The sequence below is a fragment of the Beta vulgaris genome, chromosome 5 (assembly GCF_026745355.1).
Source record: "Beta vulgaris subsp. vulgaris cultivar EL10 chromosome 5, EL10.2, whole genome shotgun sequence".
Classification (NCBI taxonomy): Eukaryota; Viridiplantae; Streptophyta; class Magnoliopsida; order Caryophyllales; family Amaranthaceae; genus Beta; species Beta vulgaris.
The window spans coordinates 62,259,728-62,283,759 of record NC_079206.1 but is presented as its reverse complement, the minus strand read 5'-3'; the positions used below and the strand labels follow the sequence as shown (position 1 = coordinate 62,283,759).

The 24,032-nt window shown below is 35.5% G+C and overlaps 4 protein-coding genes across 4 annotated transcripts in view; 1 reads left to right on the top strand and 3 right to left on the bottom strand.

Moving 5' to 3' along the window:
• Nucleotides 1-142: 142 nt before the first annotated feature.
• Nucleotides 143-1,159, bottom strand: LOC125497443 (glutathione S-transferase T3-like). Its single transcript, XM_048644340.1, has one exon. It carries the CDS (start codon nucleotides 1,157-1,159, stop codon nucleotides 143-145), a length of 1,017 nt encoding a protein of 338 aa, XP_048500297.1.
• Nucleotides 1,160-8,204: 7,045 nt separating this feature from the next.
• LOC125497979 (protein FAR1-RELATED SEQUENCE 5-like) lies at nucleotides 8,205-10,309 on the bottom strand. Its single transcript, XM_057394810.1, has 3 exons — nucleotides 10,107-10,309; nucleotides 8,749-9,748; nucleotides 8,205-8,399 (listed from the first exon to the last, which is right to left on the bottom strand). Exons 1-3 carry the CDS (start codon nucleotides 10,307-10,309, stop codon nucleotides 8,205-8,207), a joined length of 1,398 nt encoding a protein of 465 aa, XP_057250793.1.
• On the bottom strand, nucleotides 10,308-11,507 carry LOC125497444 (uncharacterized). Its single transcript, XM_048644348.2, has 2 exons — nucleotides 11,287-11,507; nucleotides 10,308-10,984 (listed from the first exon to the last, which is right to left on the bottom strand). Exon 2 carries the CDS (start codon nucleotides 10,868-10,870, stop codon nucleotides 10,514-10,516), a length of 357 nt encoding a protein of 118 aa, XP_048500305.2. The 5' UTR covers nucleotides 10,871-10,984; nucleotides 11,287-11,507; the 3' UTR covers nucleotides 10,308-10,513.
• An 8,690-nt stretch (nucleotides 11,508-20,197) lies between these two features.
• The window catches only part of LOC104894304 (hypothetical protein), a 45,221-nt gene continuing 41,386 nt past the window's right edge, over nucleotides 20,198-24,032 (top strand). Inside the window, exon 1 of the mRNA XM_057395264.1 lies at nucleotides 20,198-20,384. The gene's annotated coding sequence lies outside the window, so the exon portion shown is untranslated. The remainder of the gene's footprint in view (nucleotides 20,385-24,032) is intronic.

Sequence of the window (24,032 nt, the reverse complement as noted above, 5' to 3'; positions counted from 1 at the left end):
ACTACTAATTTCCGTTACATAAAGACTTTCAATTAGATACTAAGTAAATAAAACTAATAGGACTATTACATAAAGATCCATACAAATACTTATATATTAATCAAGCATAGCATAAAGTCAATTACTAAAAGATTAGTTTAAATTAAATTCCGTACTTAGTTCTAATGTACTGGCACACTGATTCATGATTTTTTCGAGCGTTTTCGTCCAAGTTTGAAGTGTCCTTACACAGAAGCTCAAAATCTTGCACACGAATGCGTTCTTCATACAATGACATTTTTTTAGCTTGCAGCTCTTCAAACTTGCTCCAGGTTTCCATAGCTTCTGGATTAGTCTTTTTGTTCTTTGCCTTTCCCTTACCTCTTGTTGCTGCTTTAGCTGCCTTTTGACCTGGTGGTCTAACATCCATAACCTCAACAACATTATCGTTTTCGCTAGCATCCGGGTTTGAGGATGATGAAGTGTACGTACCAGAGACAGAATTCTTTGTTCTCTTTGAAGAACGATCTTCCTTTTTTGCAAATTGTTGCCATTTCGGTTGCTCTTCAAGAATTTTCCAAGAATGTAGATAAGCAAATTTCCTGTCGTAACGACTTCTCCAAAGATCCAAGGCCATAGCCATGATTTGATCATCATCATGACCACTTGGGTGGCTATCTGCCACTTGTATGTAACAACCATTAAATTTGGAAACATCGGCACTCATTTTGTACCAATGATTGGAGGCTTGATTTAGGGTCATTACTGGACCCTCCTTCTTATATTGGTTGTAGTAAGTCACAATATTTTCCCAATAATTACTGAACGATTGATCAGTTCCCTTTACACCATCATTCGAAGTTGTTAACCAAGCAAAGCACAAATCTGTATCTTGTATTGGACTCCACTTAAGCCTTTTTTCACCTTTGCCCTTCCCTTTCATATTATTTTTTTCGACCACTTCGATGTTGTCCTCTTCACTGATTTCATGTTGAGGAGTTTGAGGCTCACTACCCGGAGTTTGAGGCTCACTACCCGAACCTGAAGTTTCGAAATCTTGGTGTTGTACGCTACTACCTCCAAAGTTTTCCCTTCTTGAATTATCATGAATTGTATATGGTTCATGGGGATATGGAGCACGGGAGTAGTAGTTTGGCCTCATTGGACGATTTACCGACATAATATTTTGTGGCTGATAGTATCCGGGGTGGTAATAAATTTGCGAGTCAAGAGGAAATGAGTGATGTTGATTATTATAATGTAAAGGAGTTGGACGAATTGGAGAAGTTTGGAGATTTGGTGAAACATTCTGGGTTGGATTTTGGGTGTTTTGATTATCTAAATTGGGAGAATTTTCCAAGTAGGAGTAGTATTGAGCATAATAATCTTGTGAATTGTCCATATTATAGAATATGGAATTTTACTAATGAAATGAAGTAAAATAATTATTTTGTAGAAAGAAGAATTTAGAATTGGAGATAAATTTATACTCAATTTTTCTACTATATATATACACAAAATTTACTGTTTAACAAAAAAAAAAAAAATCCAAAACTATCCGTTACAAAAATTACTGGTGTGATACCTTTACAAAAATAATGAAAATGAAACAAAAAGTAATCAAAGTTACTATTCCTAGCCGTTGGAAACATCAAATTCATGTTGGAGTTGATATTTCTTTTGCATGTGGGCCATCCCACTTACATGTTTTCATTGAGCATTGCACCAAAGGTGCGTGGAAACCCAACAAAACACAATTTCCTTCCTTCTATAGTATAGTGATATTCACGCGGCTTTTTATTCTCTCTCCACAATATTTACATGGCCTCACATTTTTTGCTTGGGCAAATTAGCTAACTTCAGCCAACTTGCTAAGCAAAAAAAAATTCAGCAACATGCTCCAATGGTTAAGCTAGTTGCCCCATATTTTTTTTAATTGCTAGCAAGTCCATATACCCAACCATTGGAGTTGCTCTAAGAGCATCTCCACCAAAGATTTTTTTTGTCACTTGATGAAAGATTCTTATTGTCTTGGAGCTCCATCAAAGACAAATGTGATGATAAAAAAAATCACAAGTGTGGGGCCATATTTAAAAGTAAATCAATTTTTTAAATGATCTATTTTGTACTTATAAAAAAAATAAAAAAAAATAAAAAATACCAAAATTCTTAACTTTTCGAGATCTATAAATAGACACCCATATTGCTATATTTTTCTTCACATTTTCATTTCTTGATTAAACACTAATCTCGATTAATTAGTACCAAAATTTAGTTTTAGTCAAATTAGTTAACAATAAATAAAAACAAAATGATAAGTTGGGTGTGAGAGAAAGTGTTGTGGGGTAAAGTTAAAAAGTAGGAGAGAGATGGATGATGAGTTTTTTTGGGTCATTGGTGTAGGTAGGGTGATTGAAATTGTCTTGAGATGAAAAAAGATGAGTGAGAAAGTATTAGAGAGAGAGGGATGATTTTTTTTTTATCACTTGGTGGAGATGCTCTAACACTTTGCCCAATTTCTTTTCACTATTTGCTAGCATATGTCAATTAGTAGATTATACACCAAGGTGCAGGATGAGCATCCTGCACCTTGTCCAAAACGCAAATAAAGGTTAATGAAACGCACGCTTCTAGTAAGGGGTTTCAGGCTAATGTACAAGACCTTGTTTGCAATGTACATGGGAAGATTTAAAAAAGTAACTGATTTGACCCTTACTGTTGACGCAAACTGAAGTGATGTCAACTGCTAATCACTGTCACCCAATATACTGTTCATGAAATTTGTTTTTTTCACACTCAACCTCCATATTTTTCATTCACTACTTTCTCTCTCTACCATTTTCGCTCTCTATCAATTTCCTCCCTCTACCGGTTTCTCTCTCCGCCATTTTCTCTCTCCATTTCTCAAAAAAAATCAATTGCACCACCACAAAGAAATCCAATCACCACCCAGAAAAAATAAATTGCACCACCACAAAAAAAGATTGGGCAGTAGTTTTATGGACAGTGGCGAGAAGAAGAAGCCAAGACAACGAAAACAGCCGCAATCAAGGCATCCTAGGCAACGAAAACTTCCTTGCCCAACACCTCTGAGAATCATTCCTCCATCTCCACAACTAACTATGGGTGAAGATATTTTGTAAGTTTATTTATTATAATTTGCCTTCATTTTGGAAAATCGTCACTTAATTTTGCAAATTTGCTCTTAATATTTATGGCGGTTCCAAGATGCACAATTGAAATTGGCTTCTTCAATTTTGGCCTGTTCATTGTGTGACTCCAATTGTACTTTGCATGTCTATTATTGCATGACTGATTTTGATATAGAAGGCGAACAAATTCTATGGGTTATGTTCACATAATCATTGTACACTGCATAATTGCTTCTTGTACACCCTGTGATATTTAATTGTTCATTACCGATGCTGATCTCTACAATGGGACATGTGGTTATTTATTGTACATTATGCGACAGTCAATGTACATTGAACTTCAACTATATTCTTTGTTCATTACAAAAAAAGGAGTATTCACCCCTATCCGTTGCGAATTTGGCTTGTACATTGTGTGACTCCAATTGTATTTTGCATGTCTCCTATTGCATGATGGATTCTGATATAGCAAGTAACAATTTTTATCGATAATATTCATCACATCATTGTATATTGCATTATTGGTTCTTATACACAATTTTTATGTATTGTTCAGTACCACTGCTATTATCTACAATGGGCCTGTTGTTGTTTGTTGTACATTACGTACAATTGCACTATATTGGTTGTACATTACAAAAATAGTATAGTGCCTTTCAAGTGACTATTCTATTGACATAACAAGAATATATATTGACTTCCAAATGTTAATTCTATAGTTGTGGTATATTGACTTTCAAATGATTGTTCTATTGGTTCTTCATTAAATAAATATGGAAAAATTGTTTTAATTAAGTCAACCTTTGCGTGGTCTTCCAATTTCAAGTCTAACTTTTGATTATTCCTAGTCAAGTCAACTTTGTAGCACCATTAACTTTAATTAGGTTAAATGACCGGTAACCTGATAGATTGGTAAATAAAAAAATTTACCAATTAACCCACCCATTAACCCACCCAAAACTAAAAACCCACCCATTAACCCACCCATTAACCCACCCAAAACTGAAAACCCACCCATTAGCCCACCCAAAAAATGAAAACCACCCATTAACCCACAATAACACCATCCCTACCCCACCCACAACAACAACAGCCCAACCACCCCCTCCCTTTCCCCCTTCGAATCCTGCGCCACCCCGTCTCCTGCCGGAAAATGGCTCCCCCTCCCCGTCCCCCTTCGAATCCCGCGGCTCCCCCTCCCCCTCCCCTGCCGGAAAATCTCTCCCCCTCCCCATCCTCCTTCGAATCCCACACCTCCCCTCCCTTGCCGGAAAATGTCTCTCCCTCCCCTTCCCCCTTCGAATCTCGCGCCCCCCTCCCTCGCCGGAAAATCGCTTCCCCTCCATCACCCCTCCGACTGCGCATCCACCATCTTACCCCTTCGAATTGAATATCGCGTCTCCCCACCTTCGTTTCTGCCCAGAAAGAAACCGATGCGGCTGATCTGAAGGACTACGCGGCTGCGGACTTCCGGCGAAAGTGAGGGAGGAGGACAGAGACGAGTGCGCCGGCGAGAGTGATGTGGGGGAGGGGCTGAGTTGCGTGGGAGGAGGAAGGGTGGGGGCGGAGGTGCGTGGTGGGGGAGGCGAAGGGTGGGGTTGGGGTGGGGGCGCTGCTGATGGAAAGGAAACAGGGGCAGGGGAGGGGAAGAGTGGGGGTGGGGGACGTTGTTGATGGGGGTGCAGGGGAGGGGAGGGGAGGGGAGGGGAGGGGGGGGTTGGGGGTGGGTGGGGGTGGTCTAAGGAAGAGGGAAGAGAAAGATGGAAGGAGGAGGGGATTAGTGAGAAAATAAAAAAAAAATTGCAAACCAGTCATTTGGCAACACGTGGCACATGTAACCTGTTAAATAGGTCACAAACAGGTTAAAACTCAATAGAAGAAAATAGCCCTACAAGCCTAACTTGACTAGGAATAATCAAAAGTTAGACCTGAAATTGGAATACCACGCAAAGGTTGACTTATTTAAAACAATTTGGAATATATATCTCTAGTGAACTGTATATAGTAGTTGTACTTTGTTGTACATTGGAATGCGAAATGGAACAAACAAACAGGTACATTGTTCTAGTATGATTGTTCTATTGACTTTCAAATGATTGTTCAATACCTAACTGGACATGTACAATGAGTAAGTTATAAACTAATTCCTTTTGACTGATTTACATTGGCTAATATCCACAATCTACTTACAAACTAATTTCATGTACTTTCTGTTATTCTTTAATGTACATTTTCTATCGTATGATGTACATTGCATCTGTTTGTCTTTAATGAACACGGGCTAATGTACAACTATCGATATATAATGTACATTGGATTTGTTTTATCTATAATGTACTACTATTAAAACATTGGTATAATTTACTTGTAATGCATTATTGATCAACCTCAGGGACTTGCTCTACGATGACGGTAACACATTCCTCAACAGATCCCGTTTCCTTTCTTTGGGGAACGACGTCGAAATTTGGAACGGCTTCCTTGATGCATGGGCACGTATCCTAAACCAAAGGAACTCGGATCGAATGGCCGGCTCAACTCAGCGACTTTTCTTCTCAACCATAGCACATGTATATCTCTTTCATTTATTTCTTCAATTTTTTTATATACTTGTATTATCTATTATGTATTAACAAATATTTTTATATACTTGTATTTTTTTTATAAGCACTTATTGTTCCCCAATGCTTCAAATCCTCCCCCGAGCACCCTTGAGCAAGAGCAAGAAGATAGAAAAATTACAAGGCTCACAGAGAATACAAGGATGGAGCAATTTGTTGAAAGGCTCACCTATGAGTGCAGAGACCAGGGCATTACAAATGTCAACCAGTTTGACTTGGTAAGCTCTTCCAAAACTGTCATTGTGTTTAACTGTACATTGCCACCTTGTATTATGTACAGTTTAGATTTCAACAATGTTCACTGGTATTGTCTATATGTGCATTGCTTTTGACACTTCTGTGAATATATTATCTCAATTACTTGTTGTACATTGACATTTGCATCATTGTTCACTATGGTTCAGCACCTGTCTTACATGTTATCTTCCCTGTTCCAATAATGTCAACTGCTTGCTGTACATTGTCATTACTTAGTTGTACATTGCAGCTTCCCATATGTACATTACTCTGTCATTATATGTGAATTATTTACTTAGCTTTTTTTGCTCTGTCCACTTCCCTGCTCATTCACATGTTATGCTGTACATTGTGACTTACTTAATTGGCCATTGTATTTAGCCACATGTACATTACTCTGTCCACTATACTCTATTCCAATATTGGTAATTGTACTTTGTACATTGTCCTTATATTGATTGTTCTCTGCATGATGTTGATTGTACATTCTAATGTCGCAGGTTTTCTTTCCTGTGTGCGCATCAGACCACTTCTATGTCTTTTGCTTAAACTTCACCAAGATGACTTTGGATATACTTGACAACAAAATATTGCCAGAAAATGTCTCCATTCACGACAAGTATAAAGACTACCCATCTAAAATTGTAAGTTCCCACCACTTCCCTCAAGCACTAACTCATGTTTTTACAACATTCTCACCTACTACTTGTGTGCAGGCAATTGCTTATGGTAGGTTCCTGGTATCCCTGGGCTACAACATGATAAGTAGCCCTCTAAGGCCTCGCATAGTGGAAATGCCATGGAAAACGAACGACAACTCTTATGACTGTGGCATTTATGCGATGCGCCATATGGAAAAATATAACGGCGACTGGGAAGCCAACTTTGAAACTGGCCTCACAGCTGATAATGTAAGAAACTATTTGTCTTAATATACTTCTTAATATGCTCATATCCACTGCATGTCTTTTACATCGAAATTGTATTTACTTAGATGATCATTGCATATCTGGTTCATGTACATTTAACGTTCAGATTATGTTCACTGCTTGTTAACTTTCACACATGCCTTACCCTCACACACATAATTTGCCAAGTCTTAGTCAATACATGTCCATATTTTAAAGCCAAAATATACTTCTTCATATGATGTTCATTGTATACACTTACATCTACATGTCTTTTACATGTACATTGTAATAAGGTTTATGTTCATTGTATGTCATATACATGTACATTGTATGTCATATACATGTACAATGTATGTCATATACATGTACATTGTTCTTTCTTTGATTTTGATTGTATGCCTTTGACATCTACATTGCTTTTACAATGATATTCACTGCTTATTGGGTAGACCTGCATTATATTACTCATATTCCAAGCCCTCACACAATTAATTTGTCCACAGTTTGACATGATCAAGCAACTGAGAATTCAGTACTACATTGACATTCTCATGAGCATAGTCAACACCCGTGCTTCCTGGGTTGCTGATCGTGCAAAGGCGCAAGCTAAAGGGAAGACCAAGGACACATAGATTCACCTCCGCTCTTTTAACAGACATTTGTAATGCTCGCTTTTTATTGAACTAAACAAAACATATGATACCCCCCACACCCCAAACATTTCTAGATATACTTTTGTATTAGCAAAAACAATACCATTGCTTGATACTTCTTCTCTAGAATACTTTTGTGTAGCAAGACTTATTAACTTTTGCGCAGGTAAACATTCCAATGTTTGTATCTGCTAACTCCAAAATATTTGCCACATATACTATCACATGTGTGAATTGCACATTACTATTCCTTACATGTTCACTCAATTTCCTTAGACATTCAAACGTAATTATACACATATTCAAGCATTTCTCCAAATACAAACCTCTTTACTCATAGTTTTATCATGTACATTATCAATTCTTTCATGTTCACTTCCTAAAATTAACATATACAAAAATTATAAACATTGTATTTTGAAAATATTCTTTCATATACATTATCTATATAGAGGAATTATAAACCTCTTTACTAATATAGAAGAATTACAAGTACGTTTTTGGGTGTTTTGGACAAAGTACAACGTGAAGGAGCTACATGAATTACAAAAAAAAAATAGTGTATCAACAACTCATTCACTGTGGACTACGTTTCATTCCCCCAAAAGAGCTCATCAAAATATTCATGTTAGGTGACCAAAATATCGCTTCTCAATTACCAAAAAGCTTCTCAGAATATTCATGGTAGACTTCCAAAGCGGCTTTATGATGCGGCTGCTCAACATTACTACCTTCCCCAGGGATGTGGTTAATATGGAAATAATCGTCAGGTCCATACACATCAAGAAGAGACTTGTTGTGTGTTGAGTGAGCTACATTACACTCTTCAGGTATATCAATGTATTCCTGTATTAGCCAAGGTTAGCTGACTCTAAATAATGAACATTTAATTACACTGAACATTGACCATATACTTATTGTACAATGTGACCAATACACATAGAACATTCCCATATATACCATATATATCTTGTTAGCATGTCCACTCAAATATGCCATGCTCGTATCCTACTATACATACAATCATACAATGAACATGTACCAATAATAGATGAACACATATAATACCAGTGTACATCAATACAAACAAATATTATGCACGCAAAAATATGCCGTCATGGTATCCTACTATCCAAATAACTAGATAGTGAACATGCAACTATAACCGATGAACATTTAGGCAACTACAATGTACACATAGTGGACATTCTTTTGCCTTGTTCCTCAATGCAGCTTTCTCAGCAGTTTTCTTCCACCCTCTTAACCTATTCACCTGTTTTTCCACAGTGCTCTTCAACCTTACATTCCTAGCTCCTTTCTTCATCTTTTTAGGTGGGTCTTTCACAACAGGATATAACAAATTTTTCACATCATCAATTGTGATAGATTCATCAACCTTCCCAATAAGCAACCCAACCTTTGACTTCAAATCACTTAAAGCATTTTCCACAACCTTCCTAACAGCTATGTCATGTTGAGTTGAATTGATTATTGATAAAGCATCCCTTGTAGTTTGAACACGCCACACAGACGCTTGAACAATGTTTACATCCTTGCCCACGTCATCGTCAACTCTTGTACACATAGCATGTTTTGCCCATCTACCCAAAATGTACCTCTCGGGGATTTTTTCAACATTATGAATGTGAAAAATCTTCAATGAATGCGAACATAATAGACCCATCTCAGTGAAATACTTGCATGTACAATCAATTGTCATATTTTCTTGGTCAAATCTAACAAGATGCATTAAGTATTCTTTCTCAGTACGACCCACATGGTATTCAAAAAAAGGGGGATCATACTTGACTAGTTTCTGGCAAAATGACGCCCCCCTAATGAAATTTTCCTCGAATGTCAGATAAACAGCCACAGTGTATATCTTCTTTGCCTCATTGAGTAACTTAACATCTACAAATGCTAGATGCTTGTTGCAATTAAGTGCATTGTAATCTTCGCCATTCTCCCTATCCCTCCACTCCTCAACAACATCTATAAACACCTTGTAGAAATCGCAAAGACCTTGCATGCTATGGAGCCTTTGATTCAAAGAATGATTTGTGGTCTCACTTCTTTGAGAAGACAGCACCCCCCCTGAGAAGTAATCCTTGGAGTAGACAGGACACCACATCTTCCTTAACTTATACAACCTAATCAACCAAGGACATGCAGCACACTTGTACTTGGTAATCATACTGCATACATAATACAGAGAACAACTGTTATATATCCACTAATCACACGCTTTATTTCAATGCACAATACATGTTAATCAGTGAACATAGATTTTTAAACATACACAAATATAATGTACATTACATCATGACATTTACTGACCTCCAAAATCATAATTACTATCAACTACTTACTGTAAATTGACATTTATCAACTTGTACACTAAGTTTGTCAACATGTACATTACTTTGTTAATTTAATCAACAAAGATACCATTGATCAACAAACCATCAAATGAACAACAATCTATTATGCAGTGAACATTGACTGACAACAATGAACAATATAGCACCAATTCAACAAATAAAACTCCTTTACCTTGTCCAATAGTGCTTGAACTCACTCTTGGTCTCACAATGTTTTAAAACATAATTGAATAGATCCACAAATCTAGCATTCCCCCTCAAGTCTTTTATATTGTTGATGGAATTTTTCCCTATGTGCCATATACAAAGACGATGTATAACATTGGGAAAAACAATGCTTATAGCCTTTGCCATGGCGGCATCTTGGTCAGTCATTATGGTTAAGGCGACCTACCTCCCATACTTTTCAAAAAAGACTCAAACAACCACACAAACGAATCGGTGTCTTCATTTAGTAGGAAACCAACTCCAAACATCACATTTCTTTGGTGATGGTTCATCCCAACAAACGGACCGCAAATCATCCCATACTTATTCGTTCGGTACGTCGTATCCTGAACAACCAAATCTCTAAACACTTCATAATCCCTTTTCATTCTTCCATCTCTCCAAAAAAAAACTTATTAAGTGGCCAATAGCATCTAGTCGAACGTCATAGTAAAAATCACATTCCACTGCTTGCCTTTGTGAAAAGTTCTTAATTAACTGGTTACTGTCACAACCATCAAGTTCTTTCTTTCTTTGAGCAGCAACTGCATCATAAGCATCCCTGTGCGCCAACCCAAGATTGGCAGATCCCCCAGCTTCCTTCCTCAATACACGCACAGCTTCAGCAACCCCAACTCCACAACTTCTCAAATTATTAATCATGTGTAATTGTTCAACAGTGACTTTCCTATGAGATCTTATTAAATGTCTTTGTATTACTGGCACCATGGGGTGATTGTGAATAATATGGTGCTTAGTAACAATGAAAAGTCCAGACCCTTTGGATACATCAAATTGAATGTACGCTTTACATCCACACCGTTGATCAAGCTTAGTATATGCCTGTGCCAAAAAAGAACATCAAGTATACTCCATTGAACATTTCGTTTCCAGTTATGATCATTACCATTTAGCCCAATATACATCTTAACCCAATATTTTTAAAATCATTTGAAATCACTACCTCATGTTTACTAATATCATGACCTACATATAATGATCATCACTATATATACCAAATCCCTCAAGTAAACTCCAGTGAACATTAGCTTTGAATTAATGATCATCACAACCCCCCAACACTAATATATCAAATTAATGTACACATTATCATGACTTATATTAAACACAAACATAACACATACCTTAGGCACACCACTTTTTATGTCTTTCAATCCTGCACGACTACAAACCAAAAAACGTTGCCTGATGGTCTTCGTATCATATCTCCAACACACTTTGCCCCTACGGATACCAAATCCGCATTTAAATGCATGGTCATTGTATAACTTGTAAGCTTCTTCATCATTAACCACCTCTTTGTGTATCAATTCAGATGTCTCGCACTGAACGTATTCTATAGACACATAAAGTAACAGTTATAACATAACAACATGTACAATTTGCATTATTACACACCAACAACATAATACTAACCCACATATAAACGTATGTACATTGGCTGCCATTGATATGATCACTGGAATACCCTAAATGTATATTTCTAGTTATCTTCTAATTGTCAAAGTGAGTAACATTAAACACATCACACATTTACATATGCAAAACAGGAATACATACATAATTTCAACTTCCCGGAATTTATGATAGACATACATGAAAATAAGGGAGACTTCAATGAAGAACACAATAAATGAAAAATAAATGAGAAACATTCAATTGTTTTTACAACAATAAATGAAAAATAAATGAGAGACATTCAATTGTTTCTACCACAATAAATGAGAGACAAAGTGAATGATTGACTTATGTAATTACCAAAGTAAAAAAATGTCTGCGCAAAATGACATTTCATGGGATATCTGACGTATCTAACTAAAAGCATAAAATAATACTGTACATTAAAAGTCAACACTTTGAACATTTAAAATGCCCAAATGTACACTCCTATACTCTTGCACATCATCCAACACGCATTTGTACATTAGAAAAAAAAACTTCGTAGCTAAATACCATTCTCCTTAGCTACTTCATCTTCTTCTCTGTATCCTTCATTCCTTAAATCTTCCATTGCATTATGAAGACCAATATTGTCTACTGAAACTTCATCATTTTCAGTTATATCCTCCATTTTCCAACTTATGTACCATGAAACTTGTAAAAGATTTACAAAATGCAAAACCGAAAATCCAACAATCTAAAACTTTTGGTAAAAAAACATAAAAGAAAATTATGAAACTAATGGAGAAAATCAGTGAAGAAGAAAAAAATTTGAGAGAGATTTAAATTGCTTCTTCTAAAATTAATGAGAGAGAAAGAGAGAGAATGATTGATTGATGTAAGTTACAAAGTACAACATGACTTTGCATGACATAACCCAAGCTGGCCCATTTCACAAAAGGCGCCAAAAAGCCAAATTTTGGCCCCTCCTCAAACACACAATACGGCACCGTTTTGCCCGAGGTGCAGGATGCTCATCCTGCACCTCGGTGCATGATCTAATTTGCGCATTATCCATGACTTAGATGCATAAGTTACATGGATCTTGTTGTAGACAAAATTTATCAATTTCTAAATGTTTTAATTCCCTTCATTATGTAAGTTTTTAGTGCGTGTTAAATTCGTTGGAATAGATTTTCAAGATTTGTTTTATGTAGGGTTGTTAAATATAATTGTCATTGCTATTTTAACACGTTTTCGTTTATTATTAATATTTTGTTGTTATTATCTCTATTATATAAGTCATACAAAAAACAGCCAAAACAACAAAAATAATCCTTAAAAAATTCAATCAATTCTACACAATACACAACAATTGAGTTAATTAATAAGACAATTAATTATTTATATAACAATCAATCACTATACATCAAATAATCAAACCATTCAACATGCACAATGCGATTTTAAGAAAATAATATATACAAAGGGAATTTTATCATTAATTTCTCAAACATTCAATATTTATGCAATATTTTGCCAAAATATCAGTGTTGCTATTTACATACATATCAATTAATAGATCCACAATAAATGTGGACATTAAACTTTCATAAAATATGCAAATTTATAATCATTTCTATTTATATGTCAATAAATCAATACACAATAATTTTTTACCTTTCAAATAAAATTTAATCTGGACACTAATTATATATATAACAAGCAAAGAATGATTTTTTTTTTTGTCCTATTCATAATAGGAATGTTAAATTACTAATTTACACACTCCAACTACTATATAAACCACACTATTTCCCCATTGTTAAACACTCAAAACACAATCTTTCTTTCCAATGTTTTTTTAAATAAAATAAATAAATTTGTATGTATATATCTTTAACATATGTCTATATGTATATATTAATCTTAAATTCTTAATGTATGATGACAATGTACATATCTCCACATTATGGAGTAGTTGAATAATAATTTAAACAAATTCAACTTATCTCATTGAGTACTTTATATAGTAATATAGAGATATTTTCAAATTGTTAATAATTGATCAAGTTCACTATTTTTGTTACAATACTAACTTTTAATGACAACCAAAAAGTCATGGGTGATTTTCATATAACAATGCTATAAATATTGGAAGAAAACAATAACCAAAATTATTAATAATTCATTTAATATGTGATCAAATGTCAAAATTATTACATTCATTGGTTAGAGGTACTTTAAAATTTATTTTTTAAAATGTCATAACATGAAATTAACAATGAATTTCTTGGTGTTGAATTGAATCGCATGCAACCACTCATCGTATGCACAAAACCCTGGTAATTATTATTGATAACTACTATGTGGGTTATTTTCAAGCGAATTAGTGACCATTACTAATATAGTTACTCTTTCCGTTCCCTTTTGTTTGTCATGTTTCCTAAAATGGAATTCATAAATGTTTGTTTTGTTTAGGATTATTTAATTTATTTATTTTTAAATCCAACTTTTCCATTGTAAATTGAACCAAATTTATTATAATTTTTTCCCATCATATTAAATAAATGTTTAACTAGTATCTAGATTACTCCCAAAATTCACTTTTCGGCACACATTTATTACCTTTTCCAATTATACTAAATGAAAAATCCAACAACTCTCTTTTCAGGTAAGAATCTTATTAAATTGTTAACTTCTATTAATTAAAGATTCAAATTTCTTAATCCCCCCTATTCCAAACAATGCAAGACAAATAAAAGAAAACGTAGGGAGTACTAATTTGAAACAATAGGTTTCCGTCACAATTTTCCTGCAAATTTTTTTTACTAATTTGATACAATGAATGTTCGTGGCTAAATAACTCTAATAATATGCATGTATCAGTGACAAATTTGTGACTACAAATTTAATATGAGTAGTTGCTATTTTGGGACAATATGCCTAGGGGTGATAATGAGCCTGACAAGCTCGCGAGCAGCTCGGGCTCGGCTCGGTCAAAGCTCGGTCAAAGCTCGGCTCGTTGAAGCTCGGCTCGAGCTCGGGCTCGGCTCGAGACTTAAACGAGCCGAGCCGAGCTAGGCAAAGCTCGGCTCGTAAAGCTGTGAGCAGCTCGTTTATTATTTTATATTAAAAAAATATTCTTATTAAAAAAATATTTTATATTAAAAAAATTTAATACTAATTTTATTTTAATTTAGATTACAAATTATATATTTTAATTTGTGATCCAACTTCACCTCTACTCCACTAGGCACTAAAGTCCCACATTGGTTAAGAAAACAAGGATCAACCTTATTTTCTTTATAAATAGCTACTATTCCTTACTTCAACTTAAAGTTTAATTTTGTATCTCCTTGGTTGGGAAACAAAAACTATACTTTATTTTCTTCATAGAGGGAATGAAGTATATTTTAAATAGTTGATTATTTAATCCTTAAAATATTTGATAATTTTTTCTTTAGCAAAACATGGAGTCCCACATTGAAATTTTAACAATGCTAGGAGGGATTCCAAGTTATAAAAGCATATGTAAACAAAACAAGGGTATAATGAGTTTGTTTTCTTAACAAAACATGGAGTCCCACATTGAAATTTTAGCAATGCTAAGAGGGATTCCAAGTATATAAGCATATGTAGAATGAGTTTGTTTATCTTAAACAAAACATAAAGTTCTACATTGAAATGGGGATAGTGAGTTTGTTTTTCTTTAACAAACCATGAAGTCCCACATTGAAATCTTAGCAATGCTAAGAGGGAAATCAAGTTATAAAAGCATATGATGGGTGAGTGAACAAGCTCACCTACTTCGAGCCAAGCCGAGCTCATTAGTCGAGCTCACGAGCGAGCTTAAGCGAGCTCGCGAGGCGAGCCTAAACGAGCTCGCGAGGCGAGCCTAAACGAGCTCGCGAGCCGAGCCTAAACGAGTCGCGAGCCGAGCTCGAGCCCCAAATTCCATCACGAGCCGAGCTCGAGCTCGGCTCTCCCAAGCTCGGCGAGCTCACGAGCCGAGCCGAGCCTGGGAAATTATAAACGAGCTCGAGCCGAGCCCAGTGCTATTCGGGCTCGGCTCGCTCGATAAGCACCCCTAAATATGCCGGTAGTCACCAATTAGTTACTAATAGATGTTGGTGACCAATATAAGGTTGTTAATGTAATTGTCACTATTTTGTGACAACAATTTTATAGTCACTAATTAGAAACCAACAAATATTAGTGACAAATTTGTGACTATAAATTTGGTTAGTCGATGTTTTGGGACATTAAAGTTTTAGTCACTATTCAAGGACAAAACTGCTTTGTCATTGCAATTTAGGCTCTGTTTGGGGAAGCATTTCAGGTGACTTAAATGATAAGGTATTACAATTTTAAGTCACCTGATATAATTAGTGGTGTTTGGTGAAGGAACTTAAATAAAATTTAAGTCCAAAATTTGACTGAAATTGAGTTGGAATAAAATATATCTTCTGAGATCAGGTGCTGAAATTTTTTTATTATTATTATTATTTTTTTTTATCTTTTTAAGCCTAAAATATTTTCTTTTTATGTTTTTAAGTCTAAAAGATATTTCAGCTACCGTCATAAATAATATTACCAAACAGGTTATGCAATCAGCTAGCTTATCAGTTTCAGCACCTTAACAGTTTCAGCTGCTACCTAATTAGTTTCAGCCACCTTATCAGTTTCAGCTCCATTTCAGTCAGTTTTGCCAAACATAGCCTTAGTGACTAATTTATTGACCAATAAATTTAGCAAAATAAGTCACAATCTGTCACTAAATAAGTCACTTTGTTTATAGCGACCGAAAAAATAAGTCACAATCGGTCCCTAAATTCAATTAGTAACTTTAAATATTGATTTAGATACTAAATTTTCGGTCACCAAACTACTTATTCTTTGTAGTGCCACTTAAATAATAAAGATGAGAGAGAAAAGGGACATAATAGAACTATAGAAGTGATATATTGTATATAAATAACTGAAATTATTTAAAATTTCTCTTAAAAAAAGTTACTCGTCAAAGTAAAAATACCCTAATAATTGATGTCCGATAGCAGAATGACACATAACACTCTATGGACTAAGATTTATAGGCCAATAGGAAGTTGACTTCTTGTTCTCCTATTGTTTATTACTTTAATTATAGATATTAAAACACAAAATGTGCATTGATAAATGTTAAAACTGGAAATGTTCAAAATTTCTTGGAACGGAGTGAGTATATATGATTTAATTCTTTATATAGATTTAGAAAAAGATGGTTAAAATCCAATAATTTAACTTTTTTTTTCCATTTAGTTCTAATAATATACTTCCTCTGATTTTTAATGTTTTGTTCAATTTTCTCTTTTGGACGATTTTTAATATTTTGTGCAGTGTGCTTATTCCATTTTGGGACACACTCTCTCCAAACTATTTTTGCTTTTCAACCCCACCATCCCTTACTTTCCACACTTTTCTTTACTTTTTCCATGTTTTCCCACCGTCTCTCCAGTCTATTTTTACTATTTGACCATACTCACATTGTAACACATTATTCCTAGTTTTTCCCCCAAATAGTAAATGGCATAACATAAAAACTCGGAGGGAGCATACAATTCTTAGGAAAACAAAATATATTCATCTTAGTTTAATGACTATAGAATCTATTACTTTGTACTAAAGCAAGATTAGAAGTGCCACACGGTGCATTTTGGTTAAAAATCTTCCTGCTCTTTTCACAATGAGTGAATATGGATGATATTATGAAATAACTTTTTTTGTAACAAATAACTAAAAAAATTAACAAATAGTAATTGGCATATCAATAATATCTTCATTTTTTGAAACAAAAATCCTTAATTGATTAGCTATAATTTTTCTTAAGATTTTTTTTCAATGTTTCTTCACAAGAATAACTATTCGATATATTATTTGTAGACACGAAATCTGGTGTCTCCCCTTTGAGGCTCAATGACAAATAAAGACTAGAAAACAGGTGACAAGGCACATCGAGTCCTTGGTACGTTAAAGTTGATTTCAAACCACGTTGCTCAAACTCTTAGGCGTTTAATCACTCTTCTTAGAGCCTTAGGGTCTATTCCAAGCGCGAGATAGACAAAACAACTCAGAAACTCTTTGAAACAACCTAAACGGACACTACAAAGCCTAAACCCTGACCAGAAAAGCCTCGAATGCACTGGGAACTGGCACAAGCATGATCGCTCTCGAAAAACCTTCGAAATAGTGTACAACAAGCACTCATAAGAGTTTTGAAAATCTTCAAAGAGCCTAAGCAAAGGGACAACAACCCAGGGTGCTTGGAAATATAAATTCCAAAAAACCTTAGAGTTTGAGCATTAAAACGCTCAATGGAGGATCGGGCGCCTTTAAAAGAGCTTCACAAAAGTATACGGCATGCCTAGAATGGTATCATATATGCGATAGTAGCATAAACAATAGAGATAACATATGCAAAGACTTTGACCAGAAAACTTGTCAAACAAGTAATGAGACTTAAGATGCCTTCTATTTTGGAGTGAGCACCTCGAAAAGAGCTTCATAATGATATATTTCATGCTTAATTTGGATGTCGTTTGCTAGGCGATCGAATTGAAAAATTGAAGCCTAGAGGCACAAAGCAACAACTCAAAAAATCAAAATCTGAGTAAACGATCAAAAACCAATAAATATTATAGGAATGCAAATCCCTTAAGACAAGGAGTTCAATGCCATTGACCTTGTATCCATCAAAGTTGTGTGCAAAAAGTTATGACATTAGGCAAAAAGCCGAATATCGAAACAATTCAATGAGAAACCTCAAAACAAATGAAGACGAGATTACTTGACACACATGGACCATACTTGGGGCCCAAGGTGACCTTACATCACCCTTACATAAGCCTCATGACGTCTCAAGGTGACATAAGACCCATATGAGTTAGCAAATGAACAAAGGATGGCTAAATAGCGGCTGACGAATTAGGGTTGTTGCATGGTAACTGACGTGCCACGCCATGGCTTGCGCCACCCTACGTTAGACCAAATTTTATTTACCTTCCGCTTCCTATAAATACCCCTTCAATTCCACAACTCTCGATGAACAATCTTAGAACTACTTAGAGGGAGAAAGAGAGAAATCTAGAGAGAAAAAGTGATCTAAAAGGGTTCATGACACTCTTTGGCACAATTGAGTGAATTCCTTTCTATATTCAGCCTCCTTCAACCCATATTCAATCTCTTCCTTGATTTTAATCCAAACAATTCACAAACACCAAAATAATAAGTTTTTACCAGTGTAGGCCCTTTATTTACGCTAATAACGGGTGTGCAATGAGGGGGATTCCATCGAGGCTTATAGGATGTTTTGCGGAGTTTTGGAAGAATTGAATTCTTCTTATTTTCATAGTGTGAGTATGATTGAGGATTGAACATTTTATTATACTAAAAACACGAGTATAGGGAAGTTGCCACCGCATTATTTTTGGGAGCTACGAAACCTATTTTTATGCCTTGCCAAGAAGCAATGTATGGGGAAGGACTCCAAGTTCTGGTAGTGCACCAAATTTATGGATTTAGGGATGAGGGTAAGGGTGAAAGACTGCACAATGCCTCCTCGCATATACAAGCCTTTACTCGGTCTCATTGCGAGTTAATTGTCGAAATGACAACAACATTAATATATCCGTATTTATCCTAATCATACAAGATTAGCTTGGTGGGTTGTTATGATGAATGCACAACAAGACTAATGTTGTATGGTCATCTCTTTGAGTTAATTCGTATTAAAGGTGCCTAAAAGCGAGTTGTCCAATGTTATCTTATTAGGCGTTAGAACATGTAATTTGTAAGACTTTGTTATGAAATTATAGTGGTGATTCACATGTGTAGATACCTATATTTGTCCCTATCTAAGACAGCCGATGATAAGACACCCCTTGTAATACACAAGCTGAATTGAGAGAGCTAGGGCCCTAACAGACCCTAAAAAGGCAAGTTTCCATTACATCGGGAACATTTTCCCACACCAAAGCACCCTTAAAAATGAGTTTTATTATCAAAATAATTTTAAATTATTTTAAAGTATTTTTCTGGAATTTTTCTGAATTTTTCTAAGTATTTTTGGCAATTTTTCGGAATTTTCAGCAATTTAATTAATTTTGTGATGATTGATTAAATTATTAAAACAATTCCAAAATTCACGAAATTTTAAATCAATGCACTATTTTTTACAAGAAATTTTATGCATATTTTTCCATAATTTTTGGACTTATATAAAAATAGTTATGAACTTCCGAAGCAAAAACACGCACCCGAGCGAAACGGCCCGTTCCGGAAGCTTCCGAAACATTCTAGAATGTGGGGCCCACTTGGATTGCTTCCCAAGGGTGTCTAGGTTCAGCCCCTAGATTCACGTGCACGACTCTCACACGAATAAGGCAGAAATCAATTTTTTCCTAAAATCACCGAGCAAAAAAGGCAAGAAGAATCACGCAAAAGAGGATAAACGCGCAATAGGGCGCAGGTACGCCCACTTGGGCGTAGGGAAGCCCAAGTCCTCTTGCCTTTCACGTGAATTTTCCTATAAATACAAGCCCCGTCCTTCCCATTTCACACACACACACACTTCATAAGGCTATGCTCTGGCCGATTCTCTACTCTCTCTCTCTAAAAACATTCAAACTCTCTCTCTCTCTTTTGCTTTCAAATTCACAAATCAATTTACATTAATCAAACACATCATACACAATTTCAATTGTTCTTTAAGGGTTATTTAAGGTTCTTAAGGGTTCTTCAAAGGTTCTTAAGGGTTTCAAAGGGTCCAAAGCATCGTTCTCAATCGAAAGCACCGTGGTTCAAGGTTAGTATGAGACCAATGTCTCAATTTCTTAACACCTTTTTGCATGCTTGTTAGAAATTTGACTTTCTATGTGATTGGCATGTAATATTTATTAACAACTATTCGACATGAATTAAAATCAATCTTAAGCAAACTTTTAATTCTTGTTGAATGCTCGCATGCTTGCAAATCACAACTATTATTATGGCTTAAACAAGACCGGCAATCTACATGTTCTCACGCCTAATAAGACTAATTCATGGGTATTGAAGATATAGCTGAAGCTGAAGTTGAAGTACAATGAAGCTGAAGCTGCAGCATATATAATTCACTCTAAGCTGATGTGGCAGATTGGCAGTTGAAGCTCTAACAACCTTCCTGAATTCTAGGGAGTTTGTTATATTAGTTAGAGAGTTTATTACATCATAATTGTAATATAGTTAGAGAGATTATTACATCATCTTTGTAATAACAAGGTCTATATATACCTTGATTACTCATTCTGTAATTCATTCAATCCTTCTTTACAGAAATAATAAAATCTCTCTCTATTCTCTCTACATTTGATGTTTACATTCTGAGAATTGTTTCATGGTATCAGAGCAGGCATGTTTCCTGTTCGACTGATTTCCGCACAAATTTTCAGATTCTATTCTTCAATCTAATGAACATCTTCCAGGTTCATTCTAAATCAATGCATTACTAATTGATAATTCTGAGTTTTCTTGCTCATTCTTTGAATTTTCTTGATACAGTAAATGAAAATTCTGACAATCGTTGCTAAATATGATCTATCTTTGATCATCTGAAACTCAATTTCAATACAAATCTGTTGATTGTTTCAATCTTGATATTAGTTGAATTGATTGTTGAATTGATTGTTGATATCGAACCAATTTAACCTCATTTTTCTCAAAAATGCCTGAAAATCAAGAACAAAATCACAATTCACCACCTCTCATAAATCCATTACAAGATCCTACATCTGTGTATTACATTCATCCCTCTGAAAATGTTACTGTGCCTTTGGTTTCTGAAAAGTTTAATGGTGATAACTTTGCTGATTGGAAGAGATGGATGTTACTAGCATTGTCTATGAAAAATAAGATTGCATTTGTTGATGGAAGTTTGAAGAAACCAGGACCTACTGATCCTCTATATTCAGCATGGGAGAGATGCAACAATATGATTATTTCATACATTTTGAGATCTCTAGATAATACACTTGCAAAAAGTGTGTTATACTTCTCAACAGCCAGTGAGATCTGGAAAGATCTTGAGGATAGGTATTCTATCATCTCAGGACCACAATTATATTCCATACAACAATCCTTAAAACACATTGAACAAGGTTCTTTCACTGTTGCTGAATTTTTTACGAAAATTAAGGTGATTTGGGAGCAGATTAATTCAGCTAATCCTCTTCCAACTTGTAATTGCAATGGCTGTACTTGTGAACTAACTAAAAAGTTTCATAAGGCACAACAAGATGAGAGGTTAATTCAGTTTCTCATGAAACTTGATGTGAAACATGCTGCAGTTCGAACTAATATCCTCATGATGATGCCTTTACCTTCAATTTCTACAGCCTATAACCTCTTAGTGCAAGATGAGAAACAAAGAGAAATCACTGAGGCTAACACAATCCCTACTATGGCCTTTACTGCAGTAGAAGACAAGAAGAGTGATTCATTTTCTGTCAATACAGGGAGATCTCATACTCCTCCTGTTCTTGGCTATGGGAAGAAACTTAATTCCTTTTACTGTAATCATTGCAAAATGCCAGGACATTCCATTGAGAGATGCTGGAAAGTTCATGGCTATCCTTCTAAGCATCAGAATGCTGGTCACAAATTCATCAAGGGGAAGAAAGTTGCTGCTGTAGTCTATGGTGATGATGAACTTGTTGCATCAGATGAAGATGATGACGCTGCACCTCATCTTACAAAGTCTCAATACCAGCATTTCATGGCTTTGGTGAAACAACACAAAGATGATCAGACCACTCCTTCCTCCACTTCTATGGCTAATGTAGCAAGTACATGTCTTATATCATGTTTGAATTCAAAGTGGATTGTAGATAGTGGTGCAACTGATCATATATGCTCAAATCTTGATTTATTTGAGACATATTACACCTTTGATAAAGAACCAAACACAATAACAGTGGCTGATGGGAAGAGAGTGGAAGTTAAACATATTGGTTCTGTAAAGCTAGCAAATGGAGTGTTGTTACACAATGTATTACATGTGCATGGGCTCCACTTTAATCTCATATCCACTCATAAGTTGTGTGCTGATATGGATTGTGATATCATATTTTCACATGATAAATGTCTGATTCAGGGGCACTCACAGACAGATTCTCTGGTTCTTGGTAAGCTTGATGCAGGGCTATATGCTGTTGAACAAACCTCACCACCTGTACCTTCAGCAGCAAATGTAGCAACAGCAAGTGAAGAAGCCAAGCTCTGGCATCTAAGGCTTGGTCACTTACCCTTTAATAAGCTGCATCATATTGATCCTAAGTTTCCTATCAATAGTTGTTGTGTTGACAGCATATGTCAAGTGTGTCCTAAGGCCAAACACACTAGAAAACCTTTTCCTTTAAGCACAACTATGAGCTCTCATTGTTTTGATCTCCTTCATGTAGATACATGGGGCCCCTACAAGGTCAAAACCTATGATAATCATGTCTATTTCTTAACTGTTGTTGATGATTTGTCCAGGCACACATGGACTTTCCTTATGCATAATAAAACTGATGCTGTTGATATATTGGAATTTCTGGTGAATGTTATTCACACTCAGTTTTCTTTACTGGTGAAGTGCATTAGAACTGATAATGCCAAAGAGTTGTGTGAAGGCAAGATTCTTTCTCTCTTTCACAAACATGGTATATTGCACCAAAGAAGCTGTTCAGACTCTCCTCAACAGAATGGGGTAGTGGAGAGGAAACATAGACATCTCATGGAAACTGCAAGAGCTCTTTTCTTTCAATCTGGTGTACCAGCTGAGTATTGGGGTGAATGCTTGCTTACAGCCACCCATCTTATTAACAGGATGCCTCTCAGTTGTTTGCAATATATCTCACCAAATGAGAAACTTTATGGGAAGAAGCCAGGATACACTCATTTAAAAGTTTTTGGCTGCCTTGCTTTTGCATCAACTCTCAAAACTCACAGAGCTAAGTTTGATCCTAGAGCAATTCCTTGCATTTTACTTGGGTATCCAACTGGCCAGAAAGCTTACAAACTACTCAATCTAGAAACAAACAAAATCCTTGTTTCTAGAGATGTGACTTTTCATGAGAAACATTTACCCTTTCATCTCTCACCATCACCTAATTTATCTTCTCCTATCTTCCTACCTACCAATACTCACTTAGATTTCTCTTCTTCACCAATTGTCCTACCTGATGCTTTAATTTTTTCCTCCACTTCTGCAACCAATACCACTCCTTCTTTCACAACCACAAACAGCCCTTCTACTACACCTACATCCTCTCCTAACCCTGACATCATCAACTCTCATTCTTCTCCTATTTCTTCACCCACAAATTCTAACACTTCTACTCACCCTGAACCTAGAAAGTCTAGTAGGTCTACTGCTCCACCTACTTGGCTAACTGATTATGTGTGCACCACTTCTTCTCATTGGTGTAATCTG

Coding starts and splice junctions, on each gene's coding strand:
- LOC125497444 (XM_048644348.2), bottom strand. CDS start 10,870: ATGGTGCCAGTAATACAAAGACATTTAATAAGATCTCATAGGAAAGTC.
- LOC125497443 (XM_048644340.1), bottom strand. CDS start 1,159: ATGTCGGTAAATCGTCCAATGAGGCCAAACTACTACTCCCGTGCTCCA.
- LOC125497979 (XM_057394810.1), bottom strand. CDS start 10,309: ATGACTGACCAAGATGCCGCCATGGCAAAGGCTATAAGCATTGTTTTT. Junction 9,749..10,106: donor TTCAAGCACTATTGGACAAG/GTAAAGGAGTTT, acceptor TTATGTATGCAG/TATGATTACCAAGTACAAGT. Junction 8,400..8,748: donor CAAAAGAATGTCCACTATGT/GTACATTGTAGT, acceptor TGGCTAATACAG/GAATACATTGATATACCTGA.